Source organism: Anser anser (assembly GCF_964211835.1).
Source record: "Anser anser genome assembly, chromosome: 1".
NCBI classification, from domain to species: domain Eukaryota; kingdom Metazoa; phylum Chordata; class Aves; order Anseriformes; family Anatidae; genus Anser; species Anser anser.
This window is the reverse complement of record NC_139720.1, coordinates 98,944,255-98,971,338: the sequence shown is the minus strand read 5'-3', so window position 1 is coordinate 98,971,338 and position 27,084 is coordinate 98,944,255. Positions and strand designations below refer to the sequence as shown.

The following is a 27,084-nucleotide window of genomic DNA, read 5'->3' as shown; positions in this document are numbered from 1 at the left end:
TCATCTGTTTTTCAGCACGTTGCTTCTTCCCTTTCTCTAAATTGGTTTAACTAGTGCAAATCTTCCCTGGTAGTGAGGTTTCTAGGTAAACTGTTCATACTGGTGAAAGGAAGGCCCCTCCATTTCCTTTTTCCCCTAGCTATTCACTTATTGAAGTCTTAGAGAAGACCAGTTCCTAATTAACAGCAGTTCCATCCCCACAGTGTGCAATAGCAAGGCAATCGTGTGAGCAAAGCAGACACAGTGACCACACACACAAACAATCCTGTTGCTTCACATAGATATATGTATGGGTATAGATATACGGTATATACACACTGATTTTTTTTATATATATATAAAATAACACCTTGTTTATAAAGCGACATTTAATTGCCACCAGTTCCCTTCCCACCCCACAAAAACAACAGTATACAAAATATAAAATATTTTAAATATTTATAAACGCCGCAAGAAAAAAATAGAACTGTACGAAAATATTTTTTTCTGAGGTTCCCTCCCTGCCCAGTGGCACGGGAAGGGGTACACGTTTGGCAGGCCTAGTGTGCCTTCAGTCCATAGTTGTTAAGTGGATAGGAATATGCCCTGCCTAATACTATCCGGTCCCGGAGGAGCTTAAATAAGACATAATAATTGCAGAAAAGGATGAGGGCCATGGAGAGGGTATGGTTCCACTTCTCTGAGCGCAGCAGTGAGTAGAGCTGGTAGCAGACCACGCTGCCTTCGATGAGAATCAGCAGGTTGAGCAGCCGTAATGGACGGTGAAAAAGGAACTGCAGGGAAAGAGGTAAAAAGCACAAATTTCTGTAATTTTTTGCAACGTTAGTGGGGAGGGGTGCGTGCATAATAGTGTCTGGTGCCACTGAGCTAGACGGAAGGTTTGTACTCCAACCACCACTAGATGCTACTTAGGGAAAGCAGCATAAGACATGAGGCATGTAGAAGTGTTGTTTTCCTTGAGAAGGGGAGGACTGGTGAAATAACCAGCCAACATGCTTTCCCGTTTCCCTAGATGATGTTCTGTTAACTACAACCTCTTAAGAATATGCTAATGCCTGATGAGAGTGCTGTATCACCACGATGAGAAAAGCACTGATGAGGCAGCCATTACCTCCCTTCTGATACTGCAATGGGAAAACTCTTCTGCTGAGAACAGGCACTCTGTTTAGCAGCAACAGACTGCTGCCCGGCCTCAAACTCTGTTCTGCTGCAGCTAGGTTTAAGCCTCCCCTCCCTCCCACCACCACGACACGCCAAGAGAAGAGATACTTGCATAAAAGCGGGCATGGGACACGTCTGAAGGCACTGCTACATTGTAAGGCCCAACTGCTTTATACAGGCATCGGCTACGTCGCACCAGTACTCCTTGTGGCCATATTGTGTTTTCTGACCAGCTGCAGGGAAAGAATGCCAGAGTGTTAGCATCGGAGGGACAGCAAGGAGGAGGACACACTCAACTCACTGAACAGAGGTTCACAGGAAGGGCTAGCATCTTGAAAAATGCCAAAGCTTCTGCTACGGGGATGTGTCTCAGCTTCCATCGGAACAACACAGAGGTGAGGATATCAGAAGCTCACCAGGACTCAGACTGAGCAGTAAATAAATGGCTCCCCATGCAAGAACCTGGCCTACCACTTTGGAGGGGGCCACCCCTGCCTCTGTGCAAGCTACTGCTCCAGTGGCCTAGAGGAATTATTACAGCATTTGTTTCTGGGAATGAACCAGCACTTGACCAGAGGAGCTTGGACAGCTTTCTAGAGCAGACATTTCTGTTTCTTGGGAACAGAAAGATCAGCATAGTTGTGTCTGCAATCCATGGCACTATGGGGAGTGGAAAAGCTTGCTAAATAGATAAGGAAATATCGGCAGTGCTGTATCTACTGGAACGTCTTAGCCCCTTGCTGGGCATGCCGACCCCTTCCCATCCCCACACTTACATATGCTGTGGAGCGTTGCTGTAGGAACCATGTTCTAGTTTCTGCCACTTGCCGAGGTGGGCAGCTGATCTGTGGAGCAGGTCGCAATACTTGGGAGGCAGCAGCTGAGTGGTGAGCATGACAAAGGCATTGATCCACACCATGATGAGGTGCTCACAAGACCATCGCATGTCGTAGTACTGGGTGCTCTGCAAAGAGACCGGACAAGAACTTGGCACCGCTGTCGCTAAGCAGAGGAGGGAATGACAAGGGACATACTGCGTGTGCATCCAGCAGACCCACACCACACATTACAGGCATGCGCTTTTGGACCAGTGATTTCAGAGGGTTACAGCTTAGGAAATGCTCAAGGCTCCCTTCTCCTTGACCTGAAGGAGAAAGGGCAGGGGTATGATGCTGCAGCTTGGTGCCTCTCCTCCTCCAGCAGCAGGTAACAGGAGGGTTTGCTTTCCACAGAGCTGCCTCAGGAGCACCAGGACTGCTACGTGGACTGTGGAGCCCTACCCGTTTCATTACACCAACTAGAGCTCGTTTGCATTAGAAGACGACAAAAAATACAACCCCCACATCGACAAGGGGTTCTTGGATTTAGGTTCCCAGACATCCTAGTTGGCTGTTTTCTAACAGGCTAAACACCAAAGCCTCTGATCCAAGCACTCGAAACCCAGGACGTTGGATCTGAGACAAGTAACAACAAGTGCCCTTTTCTAGGAAGAACACAGCTATTCATCTGCCTAGGACAGGGGGTGGGAGAAGGGGAGTTAGTAAGTGGGGTGATGGGACTAGAGGTGCATCACATTTATGGCAATACCTATCCGCCAACCAGGAGCAGTACTAGTGCACTCCGGATGCAGCCATGCTCCGCTATCCGGGCTGCCAAAGGGGAGACAGAGAAAAGGGGAATTAACCAGGAATCTGGCCTGGCAGCAATTCACACAACATTCAGAAGGAGGCGGCGGGCAGGGGCACAGAGAGAACTAGACAAGAGCTACCTTGACAAAACACAGTGGCAGGAAGGCCACATAGTAGGCACTGAAGAGAGAGTTGAAGAGAACTTCCTTGATCCTGCGGTTGAAGTCTGCTTTTAGGCACTCCACCTCATTGCGGATGAGATCTGGGGAAAGGGGGCAGCTGTGGGTAGGGATAGATGTAGGATTATTGAACTGTTCTCTCAAGGATTCCCACAGAAGCGAGAGGAAATCTTTGGGTTTGACCAGGCTGCTGACAGCTGAAGCCCCATCATCGACCATCTGATCCTGTACCAAGTAACCACAGTCCGCAGGTAGGGGCTGTGTTCTGCTGTCCTGGTGGAAGCAGCACAGAGGAACGTAGACACCAAACCTGCAGGGAGAAAAGGATGAAAGACAGGATGAAATGACAGCCAACCCAACATGAAGCAGCGTCCACCTTCTCTACAAATGTTGGCCCTTATGAGAGGGACACCACATAGGAACCCTCACTCCAGAAGACAGTGGCCAACTCTTCTTCCCCTAAGAGGCTCGATGCTGCAGCCTTGAAATCTATGGAGATGTTTCTTTAAATCCTATCTGTGGAACTTGTCATCCCAGTGGAAATAGCAAATAGCACACTGCAGGCAATTTGCTTCATAGGGTCAGCACCACCTCCCCTAGCCATTCCCACTTCCCCTTTATTCATAAGATGAGGTGGCTTTTTTTTTTTTTGTCTGCCTGTGTCTTGGGGACAGATTATAGCCAACAGCTCGGGTTCCCACAGCAGCTCATGCCACCCCTAAGCAGCTATGCTCCCCCCTGCCCTACAGGTACGAGGTATTGTTACTCACGGGTAGCCCAAGAAGAGAAGATTGAGAACAGAATGGCTGCGGAAGAGGTTGACCAGAGTCCAGCAGAGCACCCATCCACAGAGGGTGAGCAGCACCAAGCGCACCATGTAGTGAATCACTGACGTCGCGCCCACCTGAGAGGCCTGCAAATAGGGAAGAAACGTTCAGTAGTCACATGGCACGAGTGCTAGGATGTGAGCACACGGGGTGCCTGTGGAGGAGGAGCAGGAAGAAAGCGCCACGAGGCACTGGAAGAGGGATGACTGCCCTCTTCCTCCAAGAAGAGGAAGACCGACTCTCTCTTACAAAGGTGAAACGGCTTGATGTCATGTTTGGGAGAATCCACAAGATCCAAAAAAAGCACAAGTTCTAGGGCATAAGTAAAATAGGGCCCTTTAAAAATCAGAACTGTAAAGTAAAAGATATTTTTACTCAGGTTCTTTAATGCTCTGATGATATTCCAAGATAGCCTGCAACACACTTCCTCCTGCTATTTCCTTTACAAAGATCAGATCTCGGCATTCATTTTCCTAAAGAACTGGTTATCACAGTTCTCAGCTGAGGGAAGAGAAGATGGTGCACTTTGGCAATCCCCAAACCAGGATTTCCACCGTTCTCCTCTACTGCGTGTACAGGCTACAGTCTAGTGAGGAGGCACTACCTTCTAAAGGACAGCAAAGAAGCTTGGTCCAGTCTTCAAAGGGGAGAAGGCAAACTGAACTATGGAAAGATTCCTAGTGATTATAGCCAACAGATGGGATGTGCAAGAACCTGCATGGAAGGTTTCAAAGCAGAAGTTTCAGTCTGTGGAAGGTTTTATGGAGGATGGTAACAAAAATGAAAATGGCAGGAATCAGAGATGGAAGAACTGGGAATCCATCTTCTCTATTCACCTGTTCAACAGCACTTAACTGTTAGGAGTTTTTGTTCTTAAAACTTATTGCTTAATCTGGAGTAGTATTAACTGTTTCAGTGGAGAGAGCTTCCATTTTCCACCAAAGAACTTTTCCCAAACACATACTTGGTGTGGTTCTGCTCCCACAAAGATAGAGAGCGTCTCAAAATCTAAGCTCACACAACCACAGCATCAGTTATTGAGTGACCAGGACAAGGAAAAGCAGTTCTACCAGCTATTCCTATTTCACTTTAGTATACGCAGATATCCTCCTTCTGACATTTCCCTTCTAATCTCCTGTTCTCTCTTCTCATCTTGGCTATCCTCCCTATTTGCCTTTCTACTACCTGACTTGCAATTCTCTCAGCTGCTTCTCTGGCATGAGACAGTAAGCTACAGTATCGTGCCTGCAGGGATAGAGATGCAAGTGGGATCATTTCATCTTCTAGCTGCAAAGACAGCAGAGCTACCCACTACTGCAGGACATGAATGGGCCAAAAAAAGACCCCAGTCCCCAAAAATCTTAGTATTTCACACCCAGATTTGTTCTGGAGGAAGAAACGCTCCAGCTACCCAACTCTCAGAACTTTCTAGGACTGTAGATGGTGATGCTCTGCAATCAGTCCTACGGGCAGGAGAGGGAACACTGAAAGGTTACCTCAGAGATGAGGGCCCACACCAGCCTCCGCGCCAGCATCACTGTGATGAACGCCGCCAGGTGGTAGTCAATGAGGTGGAAATTCTGAAGGAGGAAAGAGAAAAGGTCTTCACCAGGGGAACGGACTCCAAAACCACCCAGCTGGGGTGAGACTGGAAAGCTGGCTGCTGAGAGCATTAGGATCGCACATGGGCATTTCCCCAAATCTCTCTATCAGGGGTGAGAGACAAGGGAGAAAACTGAGTAACACAGAAACGTCTCCACAATTAAGGTCTTCCCCACATGTTGTAGGTCACTTCCCATGGAGGAATTTCTACTAAAAAAAAAAGTAACTGGGGAAAAAAAAAAGCCACCCTTCAAGGCAGGTATTCCTGGGGTCAAAGAGCACTCTAGGACCAGGATCCTACTGTGGAGAACAGTCTCCAGGTTCTTGAGGGAAAAGGCACCAACCACCACAACAAGGCAGCCAAACCTGAGTCTGGAGTCCTGCATGCCAGCTCACTTTAGCCTTTGGTCTCAGTAACGGGCTGTAGTGACCATCAGTGCTCCCTAATGATCAAGTTGATGGGGGAAATGCTGTCTTCATAGGCCATAGATCTGTACTGGAAGTTAAGGCTGGTTCTGGCTGCATGAAGTTAGATACAGCTCCTGGAACCCTTAAATTTTTTTCAGTGAAGCTGTGTGTTCTGGCTAGAACGGTCAGCAGAGTGAATACTGCTGTCTGGAACCTGAAGGACATTTTGGATATATGAGAACGCTCAACTTCTAGGAACAAACATAAGTCAATGGTATGTTTTCAGGTAGGGAGTCTAAAACAGAAAGCTTTTTCTTCAAAGAAAGCTGTGTCCAGCATTGGGTAGCTGCATTTGAAGCTAATAGCTGGATAACTAGAACACTAGCACCACCTGTTGGTATAGTTACCTAAGGAACTGCCTCATGCTTCAAGGACATCATACAGGTTTCAGAAGCTATCTTCATGTAGACAAGGTTTGCTGACTCAGGTACAGGTCACTGCCAGGTTGCACAGCTTATTGGGCCAGGAAGACTGTAGCTAAGGAGTCTGGACGGCCTACAGAAGGTGAGGATTTGACCCCCTCCCCAACTCCTCTGCTGCTGACCTGTTGGGAGATACTAATGCAAACTTCCATCATCATTTCTCTTAAGCCCTGTTGTTTCCTCTGGGGGGAGGCACCCACAGCAGCAAGTAGGCTTCTGTAGGTTCAACTCCATTTCAAAACCTAGCAGCTAGCTTGGCCATGCAAGTGTCTGCAAGAAATTTCCACCGAAGAAGCCCTGCTGACACCTCTCTCTCTTTCTCTCATCTTCTACCTATTTTTTCCCCTATAAAATGAGGGATGACATGGGCCTGGTTGATCGGGGCATATGCAAAGTTCCCTTCAGCCCCTTCTATCAAAGGCTTGGTGACTCTTGAACTGAAGAAGCATGAGAAGAAGCTGTGTAATGACAAAGCACAAGTGATGGCATTTTCTGGGGAACTCACCAGTGAGGTGCAGGAAGCAGGGTGATTGTACGGGTACCACCAGACAGTCTTGTAGATGTTGATGTACTGAATGAAGAGGGCTACCAGCAGGTAGATGAAGAACAGGAATTCAAAGAGCAGGCTCCCGTCTAAAGGTAGTTCAGGGATCCGGCAGTGACGTACAGGCTCTGGAGTAATCAGCGCTGTGATCGGAGGTGCGGAGAGGCTGATGGCACTACCATTCCTAAAGCAGACAGACACCACTCATTCAGTAAACATTCTACATTGTCTGTACTGTTTTCCAGGACAGGGAGTGCTTAGGGTTGTGATTTTGGGACTGGGCATTGCTGGAGTACAGACGGTATCAGTCTTGCTACTACTGGCGCAAGACTGGTGGTGAGCTTTGTCTTCCTCTTAACACAAACAAAACCCTTATCCAGTGTTTTCCACATACAACTGATAGATTGGTCTACCAGAGGTGCTGTGACGTGCCCAGCTGTATTTCAGGCGAGTTGCAGAGGGAAGACCAGAGGAAGAAAACTTCAAGCAAAACCATGAAGGACTCTGTGCCTGACTGAGCACTGAACGTTGGCTCCTTCCACTCACCACTGAGACGCTGCAGTAGCACCCAGTTCACCCCAGGACAGAAGCACACGGCCTCTTTCTCCAGTACTGCAAAGTGCCCGTCACCTTTCTGGGCACAGCTCCTCTCAGAGAGAGGTAACTAAAAACAGAATGGAGGAGTTCAGCCACTTCCTCAAGGCTGACCTCTCAAGTGCCTTCACACTTCTATCCTATCCTTCAAAGGAGGCTAGGACAATTAAAAGCTCTTGCAGACTACACTGGTGGAGAAAATTCAAATGTAAACTATGCTGTCTGACTGAAACTGAGATAAGCAACACTCCCCTAGGACCTTGCAGCACTGACACCATGGTCTCAACAGTCACCTCTTCCTCAAATATCGAAGACTGCCATCCATCCACCTACTGATGCCTGAGAAGTCCTAAATGCCAAAGCTAAATGGCTTCGATCTCTACTCTGTAAGGATCACCCTGTCTCATGTAGATCAGGGCCTCAACACGTAGCAAGTGGTTTCTCTAGCCTGCTGACTTCTGTAGGGGAGGAAGTAACACTGGGCCTTTTAGCCCTATGCTATAAATGTCTCCGTGTGTTCCTTTTTCAAGCCCCAACTTCCCCAGAACATGGAGATTAGTTTTGTCAACCGTTTCATGTGGATCCAACAGTGCTAAAACAGAATATAGACATCCTCTTGCCCTTTCTTTCTATCATGCAGAGGAGGACTCACAGCTGAGCTCTGACATGTCGCAGTAATTTCCTGTGGTATTGCAGACAACCGAGTAATAGAGACAAAGACTCGTAATCTGCTAGGATTCTCTGCTCTGCAAACTGCTGCAGGGAAAGACAAAACGAGTACTGTGAGACCGCAGCCCCACTTCCACAAGCTTCCCCATGGGGCAGATTTTAACCACTGAGCAGAGTTCAGAGTGGATAGTCCTAGCTTTTAACATCCTAGCCACAGGTGTCTCGACAATCCTACCTTTGTCCTCACCTGTTTCTCAAACCAGTACCGTTTCCACAGCTCCCACCAACCAGAGTCTGGAGAGAAGGCAAAGCTGAACGGCTTAGCTGCTGCCGGCTGGGTCCCCTCCTTCCACCGGGCATGACCAGGAACCAGTCCGCTTCCAGTGCCTCCAGCAGGCTGTGCCCTGTGACCCAGACAATCCTGATGCCTTCCCAGGTCTGCAAAGGAAGCAGAAACATCACTTAAGCTGCAAACTACTGGTGACATGGTTCACACCCCAGCCAAATGAGTTCACAAAAAAGGAAGCCACGCACACAGGCAGGACCTTGTCGTAAAGCTGGGACACCCATCACCACTCCAAAACACTGTATCATTTCAACAGCACCAGATCAGTGCCTGCCTGCATGCGCAGAACAGGCTCCATCGACACCATGTCTTTAAACAGTGTCTGCTTAAATCAACCACCAATGACCTGTAGCAGTTCCCATTGGCTGGGAAGCTCCACCGAGCACCTCCAGGGCAGGAGATGGCACAGCAGCAAGCAAATATGGGAAGAACCCTCTCTCTGCTCTGTTCTAAGTAGCTGCTGGAGCTTTGCAGGTCTTTCTGACCATCCAACGTATCATTTGATAGGGTGTGATGCTAGTAGGCAATTTGGACCCCCCTCTGCTGGAGCGCAAAACAGCCAGCCTTAATAGGTCTCCACGAAGCAAAGCACTTAACTGCATGGTTCAGTTCCCTTTTGTGCTAAGAAAGCCTGACTGACGTGATAGTAGGAGGGCCATTTAAAAGCAGTTCTAGCTAACAGTAGTGCAGCAAAACTCACATGTATGTGTGCACTTAGAACGCATGGATAGGCGACCACATATCCCAGCCTTGTTTTTTTTTAATTAGAAAGTAAGCTTGTAAATATTTGTTTATTTTAAATGACACATTTAAATCCATCAGTTCTTTAAAATGAACTGTATGAGACAGACTGGGCAACTCAGAATATCAGTAGGATGGATTGTCTGGCAAAGACTTTACCAATTCCCATAGAATTTGCATTTATTTCACTGATCTCACACATGGCACTACAAGGATTTCAGCAGTCACTTAAGTTTCTGATGGCTAGCAGACTTGTATAAGGGAGTGACAGGTTAAATTTGAGCACAAATCCTGGAAGCCATTCCTAGTGAGCATGCTGGACACACAGAATCAAGACAGAGAGGGCACCTCATGACAAGGACGTCAGTGTGTCTGCATTTCTGAAGACTATTCAGGTGGCCTTTTGGCCAAACATCACAGCCATACGCAACCCAGGATCCACTCCCACCTTCTTGGAAACTCTGGATCCGGCTTTGAAATTTACAGGTGGGACCTAACATCTGCTTAAAATTCAGTTATCACCTCCTTTAAAATCTTGAGAAATCATGGCTGGCAGAAATGCCAGGAAGTTTGCTGAATGAGTCATATCACAGTCACCATGAACACCATGTGCAGGAGAACTATTCCAAAAGGAAAAAAAAACCAAGAAAACAATCAAACAAACAAATCCCACCTCCCCCAAAGAATTTTCTTTTGTTTTCAAGTTTCCCAAGCTTCATCTCTACTCCAACAGCCAATTCTCAAAGTTTCAACAAAAAACAGATAAGGTGTTACTAAATATGAATGCTTTGCGTGTACCCACATGAAGGTCACTTGCAAAAAAAAAAAAAAAGAAAAAAAAAGTAGAACAGAGATTTTGGAGAAAAAAATGGCATTGTGAAATTGCATGAAAGGAGAGAGTAAACACTGGACAGTTTGGGTTTGAAGGAAGATAATGTATTTTGGCAGGCTTTGAAACTCTCATTGTAATTCCAAAGAAGACACAACAGAGAACTGAGTACTACTTTACCTTTCTAGTCAATAATTTAAAGCTTACAGAGAACCTTTTCAAGGATGTTCTAGAGTTTTAATTTCAGGCATTAAATATAAACAGAAGAAAATTCTCTTGCATGCACAAGATGAGCAGGGGCAGCAACAGACAGTGCAGAACTCATTTTGGGCATCCAGATACTTTATGTAAGTAGCTAAGGAGAAAAAAAATAAATAAATAAAAGGAGCAACTTTCAAAGCCATGTGAAGCCAAATTAAACTATTACAGGAACTGTGGAAGCTAAAACAATTGATCTAATCCAACCTACAGGATATTTATGATAACGGATGCAATAGCCCTAAGTTGGTGTTCAAACCAGAGGTATTAGAGTTAGCAGAAGGTATTTTATGCCACGTTCAACAATTCACGTAAATAATTCAACAGCTCTCATTCATACTATGCCCATTAGTATGCTTCACATGCTTACCAACGTAAACACTTGGACACCGAGGAATCATACTCCCACCCGCTGGCTTTGCAAACCAGTAAAATAGTAGTTTCTACCAGCAAAAATGAATGCCTGTAGGAAAGAGCCCTCCTTAATGTCAATGCACCGTATCTTAAATGCACTTGAATAACTTCTTTCACATGGATCCATTAACATATAGACTGGGCTAATGTATGAGCACAGTTACTCAAGCCACACTTTAAATAGCTTGACTTTGCTAGAGTCTGATCAATTTAGCAGGGTGTCTGTTAGAGCGAAATCTGCCCAGTAAACCTTTTTTTTGTTTTTGTTTTGTAAAACTAGGCACACAAAACCAAAGCTCCCTAGACCAAGTTAAACAAAGTGTTAAGATTACAGATCAGTTTGCCTCCAAGCCTGCGTTTTTGGCTTTGAACCAATCCACAGCCCTCCTTTTCAAGGAGGGAAGACACGGGGAAAAGAAGTTTTTATAGTTTTCAATTATTAAATTAAAGCATGATTCTACTGTGAAATTTTTGCATAATAAAGCGTCCATGCCCTTCTACTCCAATAGATAAGATTCCTGTGTGCATCCAAATCATTACAAGTTCTCATAAAGACCCACACAGCGAGACAGCAGTCCTACCAGACTCCTTTCTCTGCTTGTAGGGTCCCCACCCCGTAGCTACCCATCAGCACTCACTTTATATACAGTTTCAGGCGCAGAAAACGAGTGACGGTAGATAAAAGCTTTTCCTGTCAAGACTCTTTAGTCCATCGATTTGATTCCGCAGTGTTCTTCCCAGTTCACCTTAATTTCCCTTCAAATGATGTCATGTATTTGTAGTGCCTTCATCCTCAACATCCCCAGAACAGGAACTGCCCTGCTCCCGAGATCTCCTCTCTAGGGCAGGTGTGGGCATCACAAAAATGCACATGAAAGATTTGGGGGAAAATCTGGCACAGGCCAGCGGGCCTGTCCACATACGTGGAAAGAAAATGGGTATGGACAGCTTTGAGTCCTAGAGGTACTGCTTCTTTCAAGCCATACCAACGAAGAGCAAGGCAGATGAGTTATCCAGCAGTTCGGAGGTGAAAGAGCACGCAGCCCTCCCTGCTCCCCAGGGACCATCACTCGGTCATATTCCTGCATCAGCAGCTGTCTAAACAGTACTTACAAGGGACAAACCAGAAGAGAGCCAGTGACTCATCAGAACGAAAAATCTGCCTCGCTCCCCATCTCTTTGCTGGAAACACTGCAACACGTAGCCAGTTATTTTGATGGTGTTAATGCTTTTTAATTGGAGAAAACTCCCAGCCTCCAATCCTCTTGGGAAGCTTGCTGTACTAAGGCCTGAGAACTGTCAGAGCTTCAAAAAAAACACTCAAGAAGCTTTCCTTGGCTCCAGAAGTCCTACAACCAGATGTTCTCAAGAGCAGAAGGGGAAACGTGGCCACCCTTGCTCAAAGCGATGCAGCCTGAGAAGACCACAGGTCTCTCGTTGCAACTCTCCACCTTGATCCAAGCGGCCTGCGCCCTGCCTAAGAAGCATGTTACACCGTGGGGTGAAGCACCCCATCATCCCTGCGGCTATGGACGAGGAAGGCTTTCAGCATCACTGCTGGAGCTCCCTCACTGTGGCAAACGGCGCTGCACACCTCCAGGGTGCTCCTGAATATGGGTGCCCGACAATGCTGCCAGCCCTACGGCGCGCCTGCTGCCGCCACTGGGAGCGCCGACTTCTGCGTTGTTCCTCTTCAGAGGCGCCTGTCCTGAAAATGAAACCAAAGGACGGCCTGAACGAGCCGTGAGGCTCGCTTCTAGCCTGCAAAGGCACAGGACCATTTAGGCTCCTGGCTCAACGGAGCCTGTGTGAAAGCCTTTGTCCCTGCACCGCTGCAGAGCAGCACGGCCAGTACTGTAAACTTTGGAGGCTACCAGTGTCCATAAGCCACCCACAGGTGACAACAACTCTCTGTGTCCCGGACAGTGGCTTATTTATAAAAGCTTGTTCGCAAGGCTGCAATGACAGTTGCTAGCCCCTGGTGAAACCATTTCTGAAAGGATGGGAGGAGGAAACCAGGACAGGATTCTCTAACCACTAGGACTGAATACATACCGTAACAATCACGACTTTTAGTTAGCAGACAAATAGCTCTTTCTCCTCGTTTCCCCCTGCCTCTCCAGTCAGTCTCCAAAGCTGAAACAACACACATAAAAAAGGTCTCTTGGGTTACAGAGATCCCCTCTTCAAGTAGCTGGGCCTGGTTAACCTAATCCCAAACTTGCATTTGTCCAACAATCCTAATGCCTTCGTGAATTATTCGTGAATTCACATTACATTCAAGTTTTCTTTGGAATTGCCACGAGTCCTAGTTATTATGGATCATTTTTACATCCTCTTAGTGTGACAATTTTATTTCATTTTAGTTTTTAAATAAAAACATCTTGACAGATGGAAAACTTAGACACAGAGCTGGCAACCTATTCACCCAACACACTGCAATCGATCAGCCAATAAATAAATAAAAATCAAGAACTGAGCCTAGGAACGGTGATGCCCAAGCCCACGCTTCAATCACGAGGCCACCTTGTCAGCGGCGTCACATCTGCCACACCGAAGTCGAGATGCTGCAAAACTTCTGTGGAAGCACTAACCAGGTTCAGGCATGAAAAAGCACTTGGTCGTCGTGACGATTTCAGGAGGAAATAACCGATAAGTTATCAGATGGAAAGCCAAATATTTGGCTTGTGCAGAGGCCCCCCAGTGCTACGCAAACAGAACCTTTCAACCGGGGCTGGCTGGGGAGGCACACACCTGCCAGCTGGCCCGGAGCAGGGAGGCCAAACCGGTTAGGAGCAAGGTCTCCCAAGTCAGCACATTTTCCATGCCCTCACGCTGCAGCCAGCTCACAGGAGCAGCAGATTAAGAAGGAGACTCAGGATGGACAGATACAGAAAGCCCCTAAAGCAGAGGCAAGGGTCAGGCTCTGGAAGCAGCGAGCCGGCCGGCCGAGAGCAGGGCTGTGAATCAGCGCCGTCAGGTGATGCACGAGCGAGGCTCATTTTTGCTCAGTGACTAAGAACCAAGAACCGCCCTTGTAATAACAAAACCGACCAGCGCGACCAAGTTAGCGTGGGCTTTTTTGATACAGCAGAGCTCTGGCTGGAAAGGATGAAGAGGATCCATCCATCAGTCCTCCACACACATGCCAGAAACGACGGGTAGAAGCAGCAAGAAAAAGGAATGATTTCACAACCTGCGTACATACTGTAGTACTAGCTTCAGGCATCCTCAGCGACGCAGGCTACAGCTAGACAGAAAGACAAGGTGAAGGTAGCACTTGCCGCTTGTAGCTGTCACAGTACTTCAAATACCCACTGACAAAAACAAGAGCAGGAAAGAAAAAAGTTTTCCAGCAAAAGCCTACCCAGGTTAGTGTGTGTGCAGTAAGCTCAGTTTAGATCACTTTGTGGACCTATTCTTCAAGAACGGAACGTGGATTTAAGTCCTTAGTAGTCTAGACCAAGAGAATTATCCATGAGACTGAAAAGGCAATTTTTAAAAACAGACAGGGATTTCCAACCCAAACCCTACATTCCTTAGAAATCCCCTCAAATACCTTACTTCAGGGGGCGCGAGGAAGAGATTTCCAGAGGCATGCAGGAGACGAGTCCTATTCAGAATACAGATGAACTCAAGTCCTTGCAAATTGGATGAAAGAAGATGCACACACTAAGCGCTCTCAATGAACCGCTGGCTACAAGAGTGCAAGAACAAAGCTGCGATTCATGCAGTAATAAAATAATACCTCATAACCATGTAATTACCCTGTGCAATTAAGTGCTACAGGATGTCAAAGCAAACAGCTTACTAAGACTTTAATGAAAGACTACAATCATATTATGAATGAAGGCAAGTGAAATAATATTCAAAACAAACAACAACAACAAAATAAAAAAAAAAACACCACGGTCCTCAGGGCTGATCAGCTACAAGTGGCAAATAATACACTTCTCAGCAAGACAACTGTATCGCACAGTTAGCGAGATATTTTCTTTGGCCTCCACTGATGTATACAGCAATAATCACAGCCCAATACTGGATTTTGGAATAAAGAAAGCATTTGCTTCTTATATGAAAGCAAGGCAGAATTTCAAAGTCGATATTTTCCAGCACCAGCTGGAAATGCAGTCCTGACTAGTTGGATCATGGTCTATTTCGGTCTTACAGTTCCCATGCTTCTCAATTGTATGGGGAAAAGGACAGCAATTCCCATCTCATACAGAGCTGGCAGGAATTACTAAGCTAGACATATGGTTCTCAAAGGCAACTTGCATTGTCATCTGAAAGCTCCAGAGAGTTTAAGCTTCAGATCCAAAACAGGGTTTGGGCATGTAACACCACAAGTTTAAGCTCCAGTTCCACATGCCTATCACAGACAGAAACAAAAATTCACTTTAGAAACCAATTCCCTATATTTTTTCTCCATAACAAACCAACTACTGGGAGGTCAACGGACTTACCAGGTATTTTGGCACTCCTAGTGCGTCACTGATGGGGAGGCAGAGTAATACATGGCCAGCTTTGAGACCAACTAACACTGCAGTACAAGGGATGTTGCTATTCAAAGCCTGGGAATTACCAAACGGCAAGGATGAGGTTTTGGAGACACCACAGGCAACGCCACGAAGGCTGTCTGTTAATACAATCCATCAACACACACACTTAGGCACATCTTGCACCGAAGTCCTTCACCAAGCACCGCCCACCGGCACAGCATTACCAAGACGCTGCCCTCTGTTATGCAGTGCCACACACAGCAACTGGAAAAAGGAGGGCAATTTTGGCTTTGGGCATGGAGATTTTCTTTTCTAGCTTATCTGGACAAACACACAGCAAAACAGACAACTCTGGGGGAGGAGGGTGGCTGGACGAACCAACTTTTGCCTTAAGAACCCACTTTTTAATGTTCAGCCAAACAAGCCATCAAAAAATCTACATTTTCTTCCAAATCCTCAATGCATACACATGGTCTAATGGCACAAGCACAGGATTTCAAGCCAGGAACTCTGCTTTTTAATCTCTCCTCTTCAACTGACTTGCAGGGAAGTTGTTTTTACTGATTCAGGCCTCATTTCCTTATCCCAAAAGGGATAAACACTTGGGCAAGTATTCCTCCTCCCAGGGGGTCTCTGTATGTAGTAGTGAATATATTTTTATAGTATTATTTTAGAACTTTAGACAAGCTTTTTTTTAAACAAACAGAAGCAGCTTTCCTGCTGGTTTTGCTTCTCTGCCAACCCCTATGTTTAATTTAATGGAGATCAGCCACGATGACGAACCATGGGGAGTCACTAGGATTTTTCTATTTTGTCCTCACACAGCTAAAAATAAGGCAGGCATCTGCCATCTGTAGCAATGAGTTTGAAGATATGGAGTAGAACACAAGAAAGAAACACTTTGCAAATGCATTTCACGTTTTTTTCCTAACAGCATCTAATGTAACTTTTACTGGTACTATGTACACATAGGCATGCCTCCCTATACCCCATCAAAATTCAGCTAGCAGATACCACGGAGGGCCTGGCTCCTCTCTGCATTCAAATCAGCTGGGCATTTCTTGAGCCTTACCCCAAGCCATCGGACTGGAATTCTTACTGGAAAGTATCAGCGCAATAACGACTTAATACGTCCCTGACACTGCGGAGAAGTGGAATTCTACATAAACCATAATTTGCACAAATCGAAATTCTGCAGATAAAACATACGACACATGGGAACATACACCAAATCCCCTCTGTTTCCATCTGAAATAACAAGTACAGGGAATATTTTATCCATTTCAGATGGCCTGGTCATGCAATTTCCCCACAGAACAGTAAGGATATTCAGATATTCAATTCAATTTCCATTACTGTGGTAGGCAGCACTCAGAACATCATATGACCATTTGCAGAGCAACTAATCTAGCAAATCAGGAAAATAAAATAGGATACATTAATCCCTGATATAATTAATTACACCAAGACCAATATAGCAGTCTGAATTTGCATGCGTGCTCCCTTCTAAGCATTTCTGGGCTACAGAAGTCTATTGATAATTTTGCCTTTAACCAAACATTTCAAGCCAGTCAGCACACATGGATGCTGCTGCACCATGTTAGCCAGTACAGCTTTTCTGACCAGGTTGCATAATATTCACTTCCCACCAGAAGTCTCGTTTTCCGCTTGCAACATGTTCAGTCCAAAAAGTCAAAAAAAAATTGTTGGAAGTGACCCTCATATGAACACACCCCAAGAAGAATGGCAGGAAAACTTTCAGGCAAGTTTTTGACAGCTCATGAATGATTTGGCCAAGTCACACAGCAACTAGAGGTTTACCTCTAATTTTAAAACAGCACCTGCTAGAAATTCTACTGCTTATCTAATTGCGACATGGCTAGAAAAAATGGAATAAAGTTTCCATCACCACAAGAGACCCAGTGTGGTTAGGTAACAACGAAGAGGAGAGTGCTAACTTAATGACACCACCCCTTACCATGAAAAGCCAAACTCTGCAGCCAGGAATACTCCAGTGCAGTGGAATACTGCGATAGCAAAGAAAAGGGATCACTGAAAGAAAAGGAAGGCTCACTGTCATAATTTCGTATCTTACTTACAGTTTCTTATGCATAAAATAGCACCACAGTGCTGTTGCTGAACTGTATCAGGTCTCCAACTGAATGACAGTGCCAGGAGAACAAAAATTGGGCCTCAAAAAAGAAAACGTATTAAATAGCAGAATATTGTGTTGTAGAGCTAAGTATGACAGATCGAGCAATAAGAAGTCTAAAGATCCCAAGCATTTCAGTAGGTTCTGCAAACCAGATTCAATCCTCCTCTGTGTTTCTCTGTCCGTAAACACACCAGGACCTAAATTTCATAATGAACAAACAAAAGAATGGTTGGAAGTCAGTAAAATTTCTAAAACTAAGTTTTCTAATAGTAAACAAATTCAAATAACCCTCTAAACAGAGATGAATTGATTTTCACAAGTGCTAAAAACACATTCCTCTTTGTATTGACAAAAACTGAAAACTAAAACTGAACCACATACTTGTAATGTAACTGTCAGGAGAAAAGAAAATAAAGAAAACATACAAACAAAAACTCCTTTCCCAGGATTTAATTATACTGAGGCACACAGAAAGCACTGAGATTGAGGAGTCGTATGGTCTCAGAATCAGTACTATCTTGTTGCCTTGCCCCATATCCATCTTCAGGAGCTCTAACACCTAAATTCCCAGACCTTCTGATAATCAGGTCTCAAATGACTGCGAGCAGGTCTGCCCAGAGACAGCCAGGAATGAGTCCGTACAGGAGGTACACAGACACTCTGTGGTCTTAAAACGTGGAGTACACATTACAGTGGACGCAGCTAACTGGCCAAGTTACATTACCTGCGCACCTCTGTCCCTCCAAAAAATTCAGACCTGGATAGCGTTCCTACCCTACGTGCTGGTTCGCACTGCGAAACCAGAGTCAAAGATGGTTGAGAACAGAAACAAAGAGTGGCTGCATCCACGCCTGAAGAAGTCCCTGTCTGAGAAGGTGTAACAAGGAGTTTCAGCACAGCTCACAGAGAGGTTGGTACTGCCTGGTCACCACTTTGGCGTCACTGGGCCCAGGTTTTACCAGCAGAACATCCTCAAGTGTGATGCCAAGCGCCCCAGCTGAAGGAGTTTGCGCTCCAGAGAGGCAGCTGGAAGGAGAAACAAGCATCAGAAACAAAGTCATGCCAGAACCAAAGTGCCAAGAGGTAAGCAAAGGGGCAGACTATGGGTTAGAGGGCTGGTGTCCTGCTCTGCCCTCAACATCTGGCAAAACCAGAGCCGAGCCATTCCAGTCCCATCCCAGTACCACTGCGTTCCTCTCACAGAAAATCCTTTCTGATCACAGCTAGTTAACAGACTCGAGCTGGTTAAAGAGAAGATGCCTTGCCTCTAAAAGCTTTACAACTCACCACTGTGGAGTACAGACATCTTAATATTTCACTTACAGCCATGACAGATGCCAGTGATGCTGGGTACCTCTTAATCACTTCCAAAAAGCATGCACAAGAGTGATCATACACTGCGAACACAGCTACCTGCGTTTCAGCTAAACATTCACGTATTAAAACGAATGGTGAAAGAGCTAACTCATGTAATAAGGCCTAGCTCCCACCCCACATAGCGGAGGATGACTGGTGCACCTTTTCCTTTATAGTGCAAGAAGGACCAGCAACAGAAATAGGCACAGATGGTCACCCTGGGCACGACTGGTCTCCTGCGGCCGGTTACACTTCCTTAGTCCTCACAGGGGATCGCCTCGGTGCTTCGCCTCCCACGGGACGCTGCTGTGTCACACACCCCTCACAGGTCTGATTACTTCAGGACAATGCTTTAAAAGCCCAAAGCAAACCCACCGGAGACCCCTGTACGCCTAACCCTCCACCCACCCTCCCACCTCCCCACAACACCCCCAGACCTCGGTTTGGAGCCCAGACACACCGCTTAGGCCTCGGGAAACATACAAAATGCAAACCCCGGGCAAGTTTTCATTAGATAAAGGCAGAACAAACATAAAACCCCACACACACCCCCCACACACCCACAGCCTGGAGGGGCTTCACCTGCCGGGGAAGCCGCGGGGTACTCACACATCCAAGCACGGCTCGGACATCGGCCGGCAGCGGCGGCCCGGCGGCGCTGCCCCCTCACCCACGGCGCCCCGGGCCGCCGAGGGGGGACGAAGAAGAGGAGGAGGAGGAGGACGACGACGAGGAGGAGGAGGAGGCGGCGGCGGGGGGCACCCCGCGGGCTCGCCCCTCCTGCCGCCGTGCGGCCCCACCTCGCGGGGAAAGGAAGGGAAGGAGGGAAGGGAGGGGAGGCGGGCGGCCCGGCTCGGCTCCGCACAGCGCCGCAGCTGCCCGGGAGACGTGGCAGGGAGTGAGGGCTGATGCTCTCATCACACGGCGACAGGCGGCGGCAGGCAGCAGGCACCGCGGCGGCCGGCGGCGGCGGCCGGCCCATGGAGGGCATGGCGCCGCGGAGGCGGGGCGGCAACGCCGCGCCGCCATCTTAGGGGTGGCCGCAGCCGGGCCCGACGCTGCCCGCAGCCCTCATGGCAGCCCCTCGGTGCCCTCAGGGGGCTGGGAAGGGGAGCACAACTGAGGGAGAAGTCGGGGGTTGGGGTGAGGTGGGTAAGGAAAAGGTAAAACTGGAAACAGAGCAACACAAGAAGCAAAGCAGCCCCCTCAGCCAGAGCTCTCTCTCTCAAGTGATGCACTGGGAGCCCCAAACCCACCCGTTCCTTCTTTCTGTACCTCAGTTTTCATTGCTGAGCGTGGTATTAATGGGTAGGGAATGCCCCTTGTCCTGGCTGTGTCCCCTCACAACTGCTTGCCCGCAATTGCAGCAGGGCAGAGCAGGAGAAAGTCTTGATGCTGTGTAAGCACTGCTCGGCGACGGCCAAAATATTGGCGTTCCCAACAGCTTCAGTGACAAACCCCAAAAATGGCACTACATGGACTTCATGAAGAAAGCTAACTCCATCCCAGCCAGGCACAATTCACCTTAACAGTTCAATTATCACACAAGTCAAATACAACTGAACAGAGTGAACTGTGCAACTCAAAACAAGTGCTCACCACTGCTGCCACTTCAACCTCATCCCTGGTTTTTCCAAACCTGTGCATCATCTGCACCCTCACCAGACTCACAGAAGAGTCTTCAGGGGAGGGACTCTAGTTGCTTTTTGCCATGCCAAGTACCTTTTTGTTGCTACAGGATCACAGGTAACAATAAAACCAGAAAGCTCGATGTTTTGCATCATGAGATGCCAGAAGAAGGAACGGAAGGAACGGAAGGAACGGAAGGAACGGAAGGAACGGAAGGAACGGAAGGAACGGAAGGAAAGGAAGGAAAGGAAGGAAGAAAAAGTTAGTTCACTGCTTCATTACAGACAGCAAGATCTATTTATCCCATGACTGAACATCGACAGTCTGACTGCTGCCAGTGCCACCCTGGGAGGAAGTGTGCTGCAGGTGCCCAACTGGGGAAGACCTGGACTGCCCGAATACCGCAGAACTCAGGGCACCAACAGACCCAGTGAAGAGCAAAGTGGTGAAACATCGGGCAGTATTTGCAGTAGCCACCAAGTGGCAGCAAACACTCAAAGGTTGGTGGTTCGTTGACAAAACCAACCACTTTCTTCAGCAGCATTCAGAACGGGACTTCTATGCCAGCTTACAGATGTTATCCCACTCTCTACCCAATGATGCTTGTATTTAAAAAAAAAAATCATTTGGTATATATATTTTTTTTATCTTTTAACTATCAAAATAAACATCATTCTTTCCTGTTCAGTAATTTGTGGCACACTTTTGAAAGGCAGAGTTGCACTACAGCAGGATTTGGCCCAGAATTCTTGTCTGGTTGTCTACCCTATACAAGAGCCATTGACAAATCTGCGTGGGGATTCACTACCTAAAAGATTTACCCTGAGAACCTGGTAATTCAGGCTAGGTTTGTCTACCATAAATGGCACATGGATGGCCTGAACAACAGTTCGCCCTCCCACCCTACCTCCTTTTCCTCCCTTCTGTTCTATTTTTACAATGGCGGTCTGGAAGGGACTCTGGTTAAGTCTCATTTGCTTGTAAGTGTGCCTGGACTTGTTTCTGATACAAATTTCTCCCTCCTTATTCCCTGCCAACATATCAGCATTCATTTTCCTCCCATCAGCCTCAGCAACATCTCCATATAATTTCCATGTACGTGAACTAGACCACAGGTGCTGCATTCTCCACAGGCTGCATATGCCTGCCTCGCCTCCCTCACACCTCGAGGGTGCTTAGCCATAGGAAGCCACAGAAATGACCACAGAAATATCCCAGTTCTACCAGTAGACTGTGGCCATAGTCTGTGTGTCTGTACCTCTGAAATACACACCTTGTACTAGAAAATCTGCCAAAGAGGAGTTCTGTTCTCGATAGCTGAAAAAGAAATCGAACCTAAAATGTGCAAACTCCCCCAAAATAAGCTGTTCTTAGCCTCAGTCCTCTAAGACCTGAGGCCTCTGATGCAACAGAAAGCTGCTATTTATGTAAAATATGTCCAGAGAGATCTTAGCTGAAGGAGCCACACAGTATGGCATGGTAATGCAAGAAACAGGGGTCTGTGCTAATTTGACAGGGGGGAATTTCTTCTCAGCTACAAATCTGAACATCAGTTTAAGTCTGGATACACTCAGAAGAATCTTAAAGCCACTATCCATTTGACTCAAAGATATAATGGATATATTAAGGTTAACATACACTCCCTCCCCAGCTTACTGTTTATTAATGGTCATGGATATAGAATTCAATTAAACAGTGTGGAGACTGGAGTGCCTCATCTTTCTTTCATGAAAAGTAGGAGCCCAGGAAAATTGCAGAATGAGGATTTATTCCCATCGATCTTTGGTAACTCCTTTTCAGATAACCCTTGCATTTATCTGTCAAGGTCTTTGTGGCTAGTCCATCACTGAATCCATCGGAGAGAACTGTCAACATTTGGGTCCTTGCTCTCCCCGTTTGAAAGGAAACTGTTACCCAGACTTAGCTAAGGCAACTAGCACTGAGGAATAAGGAACAGCTGCAGCCAGGCAGAGTGTGAGAGATGAGATTATCCCTGTTAAATTTTGTGAAATCTCCTTCACCAGTTTTAGCTGATCTTTGTATGGGATTTTATCATGCAAAACACCAGATTACCGCTGTGAAGAGCCCATGAAAGTAGAGGCCCATGCTCCAAAAGACCATTCCTCTCTGATTAGAAAAGAAGCCCCTCTTGCTAGAGGGACTTCTATAAATGCCAGAGGGATTTCTGTAAAATACACAGAATGACTATTCCACCACTTTCCCCAGTGGCCAGTACAACAGCAAACAGTAGTGGTATAAAATTCAGACTTTGTACACTCTCCATCAGTATCCAACAAGATTTAGCCTGTTTTTACCTCTGTTTCTGTTTTTTCCTAACACTCATTTGCCTTCTGATGTTTCAGGTTACTGCCCTTTTCATCGCCTTCTCACTTCTGCCATGCTTTGTCTCTGTTTTCTTGCCGTCTCTTAGAAGACCTACATCCTTTCTATCAGTCACTCTCCCTCCTGTTTCAAATCCCTTTCCATTTTCACTGATCTAACTCCTTCCTTTTTTATTTTACCATACATGTCCCCTACCCTTTAATTCCAGGGCTACTGCCTCACAATCTGTGGGACATAAATGGGTGTGACCCCAAATGGGAGATCACATTTATAAATTTACAATGGGATACAGCCATTATTTAATTCAGTGCGTCAAAGGCTAGCCTCAGCGATGTAACTGCTGTCTTGTGTAGGCATATCCAGACAAGGTTGGATACCACTAACAGTGCAGATGTAGCAACACGAAATTTATCATGAACTAGTTATTTGAATGTCCACCTGTTACTGGGATGACTTACAAAGCCCATTCTAAACTCCTTGCTACTGTCAACACACTGTTATCAGCACCTGACCCACTTTAAAGTTAGCTCTGTTTTGTCTACTTGTACAACTGTATGACAGTAAAGTCACTGCCAGGACAAATTTTCATTGATGTTATTTTGTGCTGCTAAACGTTTGGAAGAGAGTTAGTGTGCACTAGGATTGGACTCCAAGTTTTAAAACAGGTTGTAGTGATTAAGCGACTGAAAAGTGGAGCACAGAACTCTGAATTTAATACAACATGAACAATGTTACAGAAAGCACTAGTGTCATGGAGTTTGCAAGTCACTGATGTCAAAATGCTTGAGATTAAACTTCTGATACCCACAAAAGCACTAATTGGATTTTGTGAGCTAAACACTGCCTGGGAAGTCACATCTCCCTTCCAACCTTCCTTTGCATGCAAAAGCTGCATATGAAAGAGAGTTTACTGCCGCTGTTCCCCTTTCAAGGCCACAAGGTACAAGGCAAATAGCTTTCCTCCAAAGGACTTATCAGGAAAAAGGCTTGTTTTTAAACTGTGAGGTTCAAGAATAGAGACAAAAAGAACAGCTGTTTTCACACTTTCTGTGAGAAATAGTCTGGTGTTGACATTGTATCTGCATGCAAAAAAAAAACAGTGCTTCTGTACATCTTCTGCAAGTTGTACTATAGAACAATTTTACTCTAGATCATTGGTGCTATGTGAATGGGAAGCTAACCTGCATGGCTTTAAAATCTCCTCTTGCTCAGCAAATAGCAATGCTAATGGGAACAGACCGAAATGACCTATATTCTGATTCTGTTTGCTCAGAAATTCCAATACTATTATGCTGCATTAAGATAAACTACATCCAGGATTGCCTCACCAGTAATTTCTTTCGTAGCATTAAGAACCGTCTGTTATGGATTTGTTTTCTGAGGGAAACTGTTTATGCTGTGCTAAGGAAACTGATGAAGTATCAGGTTTTCTGTCTGATATCATTACCTTTTCCCAGAACAGAAGAAAAAGCTCATTCATCACCTCAACGTAATACAGTTATACAACATGCCATATACTATATGTTCTTCTCCAAACTGTAGATGTAGCATTCCACTGACAAAAAATACTACTAAATTTACAGATAATTATTTATGGGATGGAATTATTTCCACAACTAATGATCTCTGATCTTTTCCAAATATTTCAAAAATATTATTTTACACTTTGAAAACCCTGAGTCACTGGAACATTTGCAAATTCATAGCCTATACTACCTTTGCATGTGGTGTGGCGCCCAGTGATGCTTGCCTAGTATTTTGGGTAGCTTAAATTCAGTTCTTGTCATACTTTATAAGTGGAATTCAAATTACTAGCTGAAGATCTCACCTGGGACAAAATGACTTTTTGAGATAGGGCAAAATGTCAAGTTTTGCTTAAAAGAAGATAAAAGTTAGATCACTGAAGGGGACTCTGACTCAGTTGCCATGAGATTCATGAGAGGATTTTATTTTTCGGAACAAGCATAACATTTAGTCAGAAGAAAGAAACCTGACTAAATAAAGTTTGGCAAATAGTAAATTTGCCAGATAGTGCTTGTGGGGGAAAACATGCAGAAGAACTTTTATAAAGTGTACCCATAGAAGGGCTTGTATCAATTTAACACAATGGTCCATATGCCATAAACTGAATTAATTGCCGTTCTCAGTGTATTTGTTTCCCACATCTCCCACAACGCCCTCACTGCAATAGTCCAACTTTCCTGCACATCCCTCATAACCCTGTAACACAGTATCCCTGTTATCTCCATGTCTACTCAACACTTGTAGATCCTCTGCATTTCCCCGTTCACTTCTAGCATCTTCCCACATAACTGGCCTTCTCTCCCCTTCTCTACCTTGTGAGACCACCACCATAGTCGTTTCAGGTCTCACTGTTCCCATAACTATATTGACAACTAGGATGGGTAATAACATGATTTGCTGTGTGTCGGGACTTCGGATACGTGCTGATTAAACGTGCAGTATGCATGTGTACTGACAAGGTGTATAATGTAAATACACTTTTGGCCAGGTCAAACAACCAGTGCTTTCTGTCACACTCTCAGCTGAGAAATGACTTCAGATCTCTTTTGTATCCAGCTCTGATTCCCATGGCACTAACCATAACTTATCATCTTTGACACCATTTTTTTTACTGTAATGAGAAAGTAGTATTTGGATTTGACAACTACATAATATTATAAAACCAGACTAAAATATCAATGGGTGTGACTCAAATAATTAAAGCAGGGTCTCCTCATACATTTTTTACTGAATTCCTCCTCACATCACCTTAAGTCCATGACCCTGGACAATTACTTACTTATCTTTTCATTTTGGATTACCAACATTCTTCACTATTTACAGACTGAAAGAATTTTAAGACTATCCTTTATTCTCCTTTAGATCTAATTTCTGCCAGTTTCAAAACAGGCATATTTTTCTTGCAAAGACATTTGCAACATTTTGCTTTGTTTAATTTCTCGCACTATTGAACAGAAGATTTTCTCCTCTCTGGTTCTTTTAACAGAAGTGATTTCTTACCACAAGAGAAGATGCATTTTGCTTTTTTCCTTGAAGGGCTTTTTTAGTGCTTGACAGCATATTCTTCTCAGGTGTCACCTCAGGTGCTAACTTATAAAGTCTGTGTAGAACGTTCCAACTCCTAGAAAAACAGCAAATATTACATTACAGCAATATGAATTTTGCTTAATCCAAGTGGTGACCTAGTTTTGTTCAACATACCTAGCCTCCAATGTACTCCTGGCAAAAATACCTTTGAGGGTTGTTTTTCCCGAAATATTAACAAAACTTACAAATATTGAATTGAGAAACATTTAAGCCATGCACAAATTCCCATGTGGGCATGCATATTTTAAGGCATTTTGTTCGTTCTGTTACAGTTTGAGACAGAAAGCGCTTTTGGGATTCCACTTAATATCTCTACATTGAGCAAACTGGAGTTGGAAGCATGTATCTTAAGATCTATTTACAGAGATTTTAATGACTCCTGCCACGTCACGTTTAATTTCACTTTAAGTAAACCCTAAACGTGCCACATTTCCAGAGGAGGAGCATCTCCCAACGTCTGAGAACCACCAACAGCGCAGCAATACCCGCAGCCCCCAACCCCCCCCCCCCTTCAGCTTCACAGCGCCCCTCAGTACAAAAAAAAAAAAAAAACAGCCCTCAAAACCCGTCACAATTCCTGGCTCCCAGCCATAAACACCCAGCGCACCATCTGACCCGCGCTGATTAAGCTGCGCCTCCCGAGATTGCTCCGAGGTGTAATGCAAACAAGCGGATAAGGCCCGGCGGCCCGCTACTCCCACCCGCCGCGGGCCGCCATGAGGGGGTAAGGGCAGCGCGCCTGCGCGGGGGGCGCCCGCCGGGCTGCGGCCGGCCCCGCGGAGCGGAGCCCGGCCTGGCGGGGCCGGCTTCGACCTCACGGTGAGAAGGGGAGAGGCGGCGGGCTCGGCCCGGCGGTGGGGAGGGGGCGGCGGTGCCCGGGCTGGCCGGGGCTGGGGCTGGGGCTGGCCGGGGTGGGGGTGACGAGGTGGGTCTTTCCATCGGCCCCAAGCCCTTAGCGAAAGGGGGTGTGCGTGGTTAGTGGTGTTTTGTGTTCCAGGTGTGATCTTGGAGGCTCTAAAACAGTGATCGGAGGAGGCTTGCGTGGGTTCCTGGGAGGAACCAGGTCCAGGTGGGCTGGGGGTGACGGAGAGGGTGTTTGTTGGCCTTGGGGGAAAGCGGGTGTGGGGGAACTGCAAGGAGTGTTTGGGGTAGGCTTCTGTGTCCATACAAACTCTGTTACAGCATCACTCTGGTATGGTTAGAAACCTTGTGGGTGTATGACTTACAGCACCGTGATTGTGGTACTCTATTAGAAAAGAAAATATCTCCATATTTAGTTTCCTGCGAGCACCAGCTTGCCTCAAAGAGT

General features: G+C 46.1%; 2 protein-coding genes across 7 annotated transcripts in view; one reads left to right on the top strand and one right to left on the bottom strand.

Moving 5' to 3' along the window:
• Positions 1 to 268: 268 nt before the first annotated feature.
• On the bottom strand, positions 269 to 26,519 carry TMEM39A (transmembrane protein 39A). 4 transcript variants are annotated; one of them, XM_083813337.1, is made up of 10 exons: positions 26,391 to 26,519; positions 25,689 to 25,809; positions 8,342 to 8,532; positions 6,793 to 7,015; positions 5,292 to 5,375; positions 3,739 to 3,881; positions 2,930 to 3,278; positions 1,938 to 2,125; positions 1,274 to 1,394; positions 269 to 773 (listed from the first exon to the last, which is right to left on the bottom strand). In XM_083813337.1, the coding sequence occupies exons 2-10, from the start codon at positions 25,746 to 25,748 to the stop codon at positions 540 to 542; spliced, it is 1,593 nt and encodes a 530-aa protein (XP_083669463.1). In that variant the 5' UTR covers positions 25,749 to 25,809; positions 26,391 to 26,519; the 3' UTR covers positions 269 to 539. The 4 variants fall into 4 exon arrangements, with proteins under 4 accessions (XP_083669463.1, XP_083669462.1, XP_083669465.1 ...); XM_083813336.1 differs by having other exon boundaries at positions 26,383 to 26,512; XM_083813339.1 differs by lacking the exons at positions 25,689 to 25,809; positions 26,391 to 26,519 and adding exons at positions 12,738 to 12,818; positions 19,302 to 19,630.
• B4GALT4 (beta-1,4-galactosyltransferase 4) overlaps positions 26,361 to 27,084 on the top strand; it is a 28,663-nt gene continuing 27,939 nt past the window's right edge. The window contains exon 1 of one of the 3 annotated variants that reach the window (XM_083813398.1): positions 26,361 to 26,499. The gene's annotated coding sequence lies outside the window, so the exon portion shown is untranslated. Of the gene's footprint in view, positions 26,595 to 26,772; positions 26,845 to 27,084 lie in introns of those variants that run through there. The other 2 variants (XM_083813395.1, XM_083813396.1) reach the window with 2 other exon arrangements.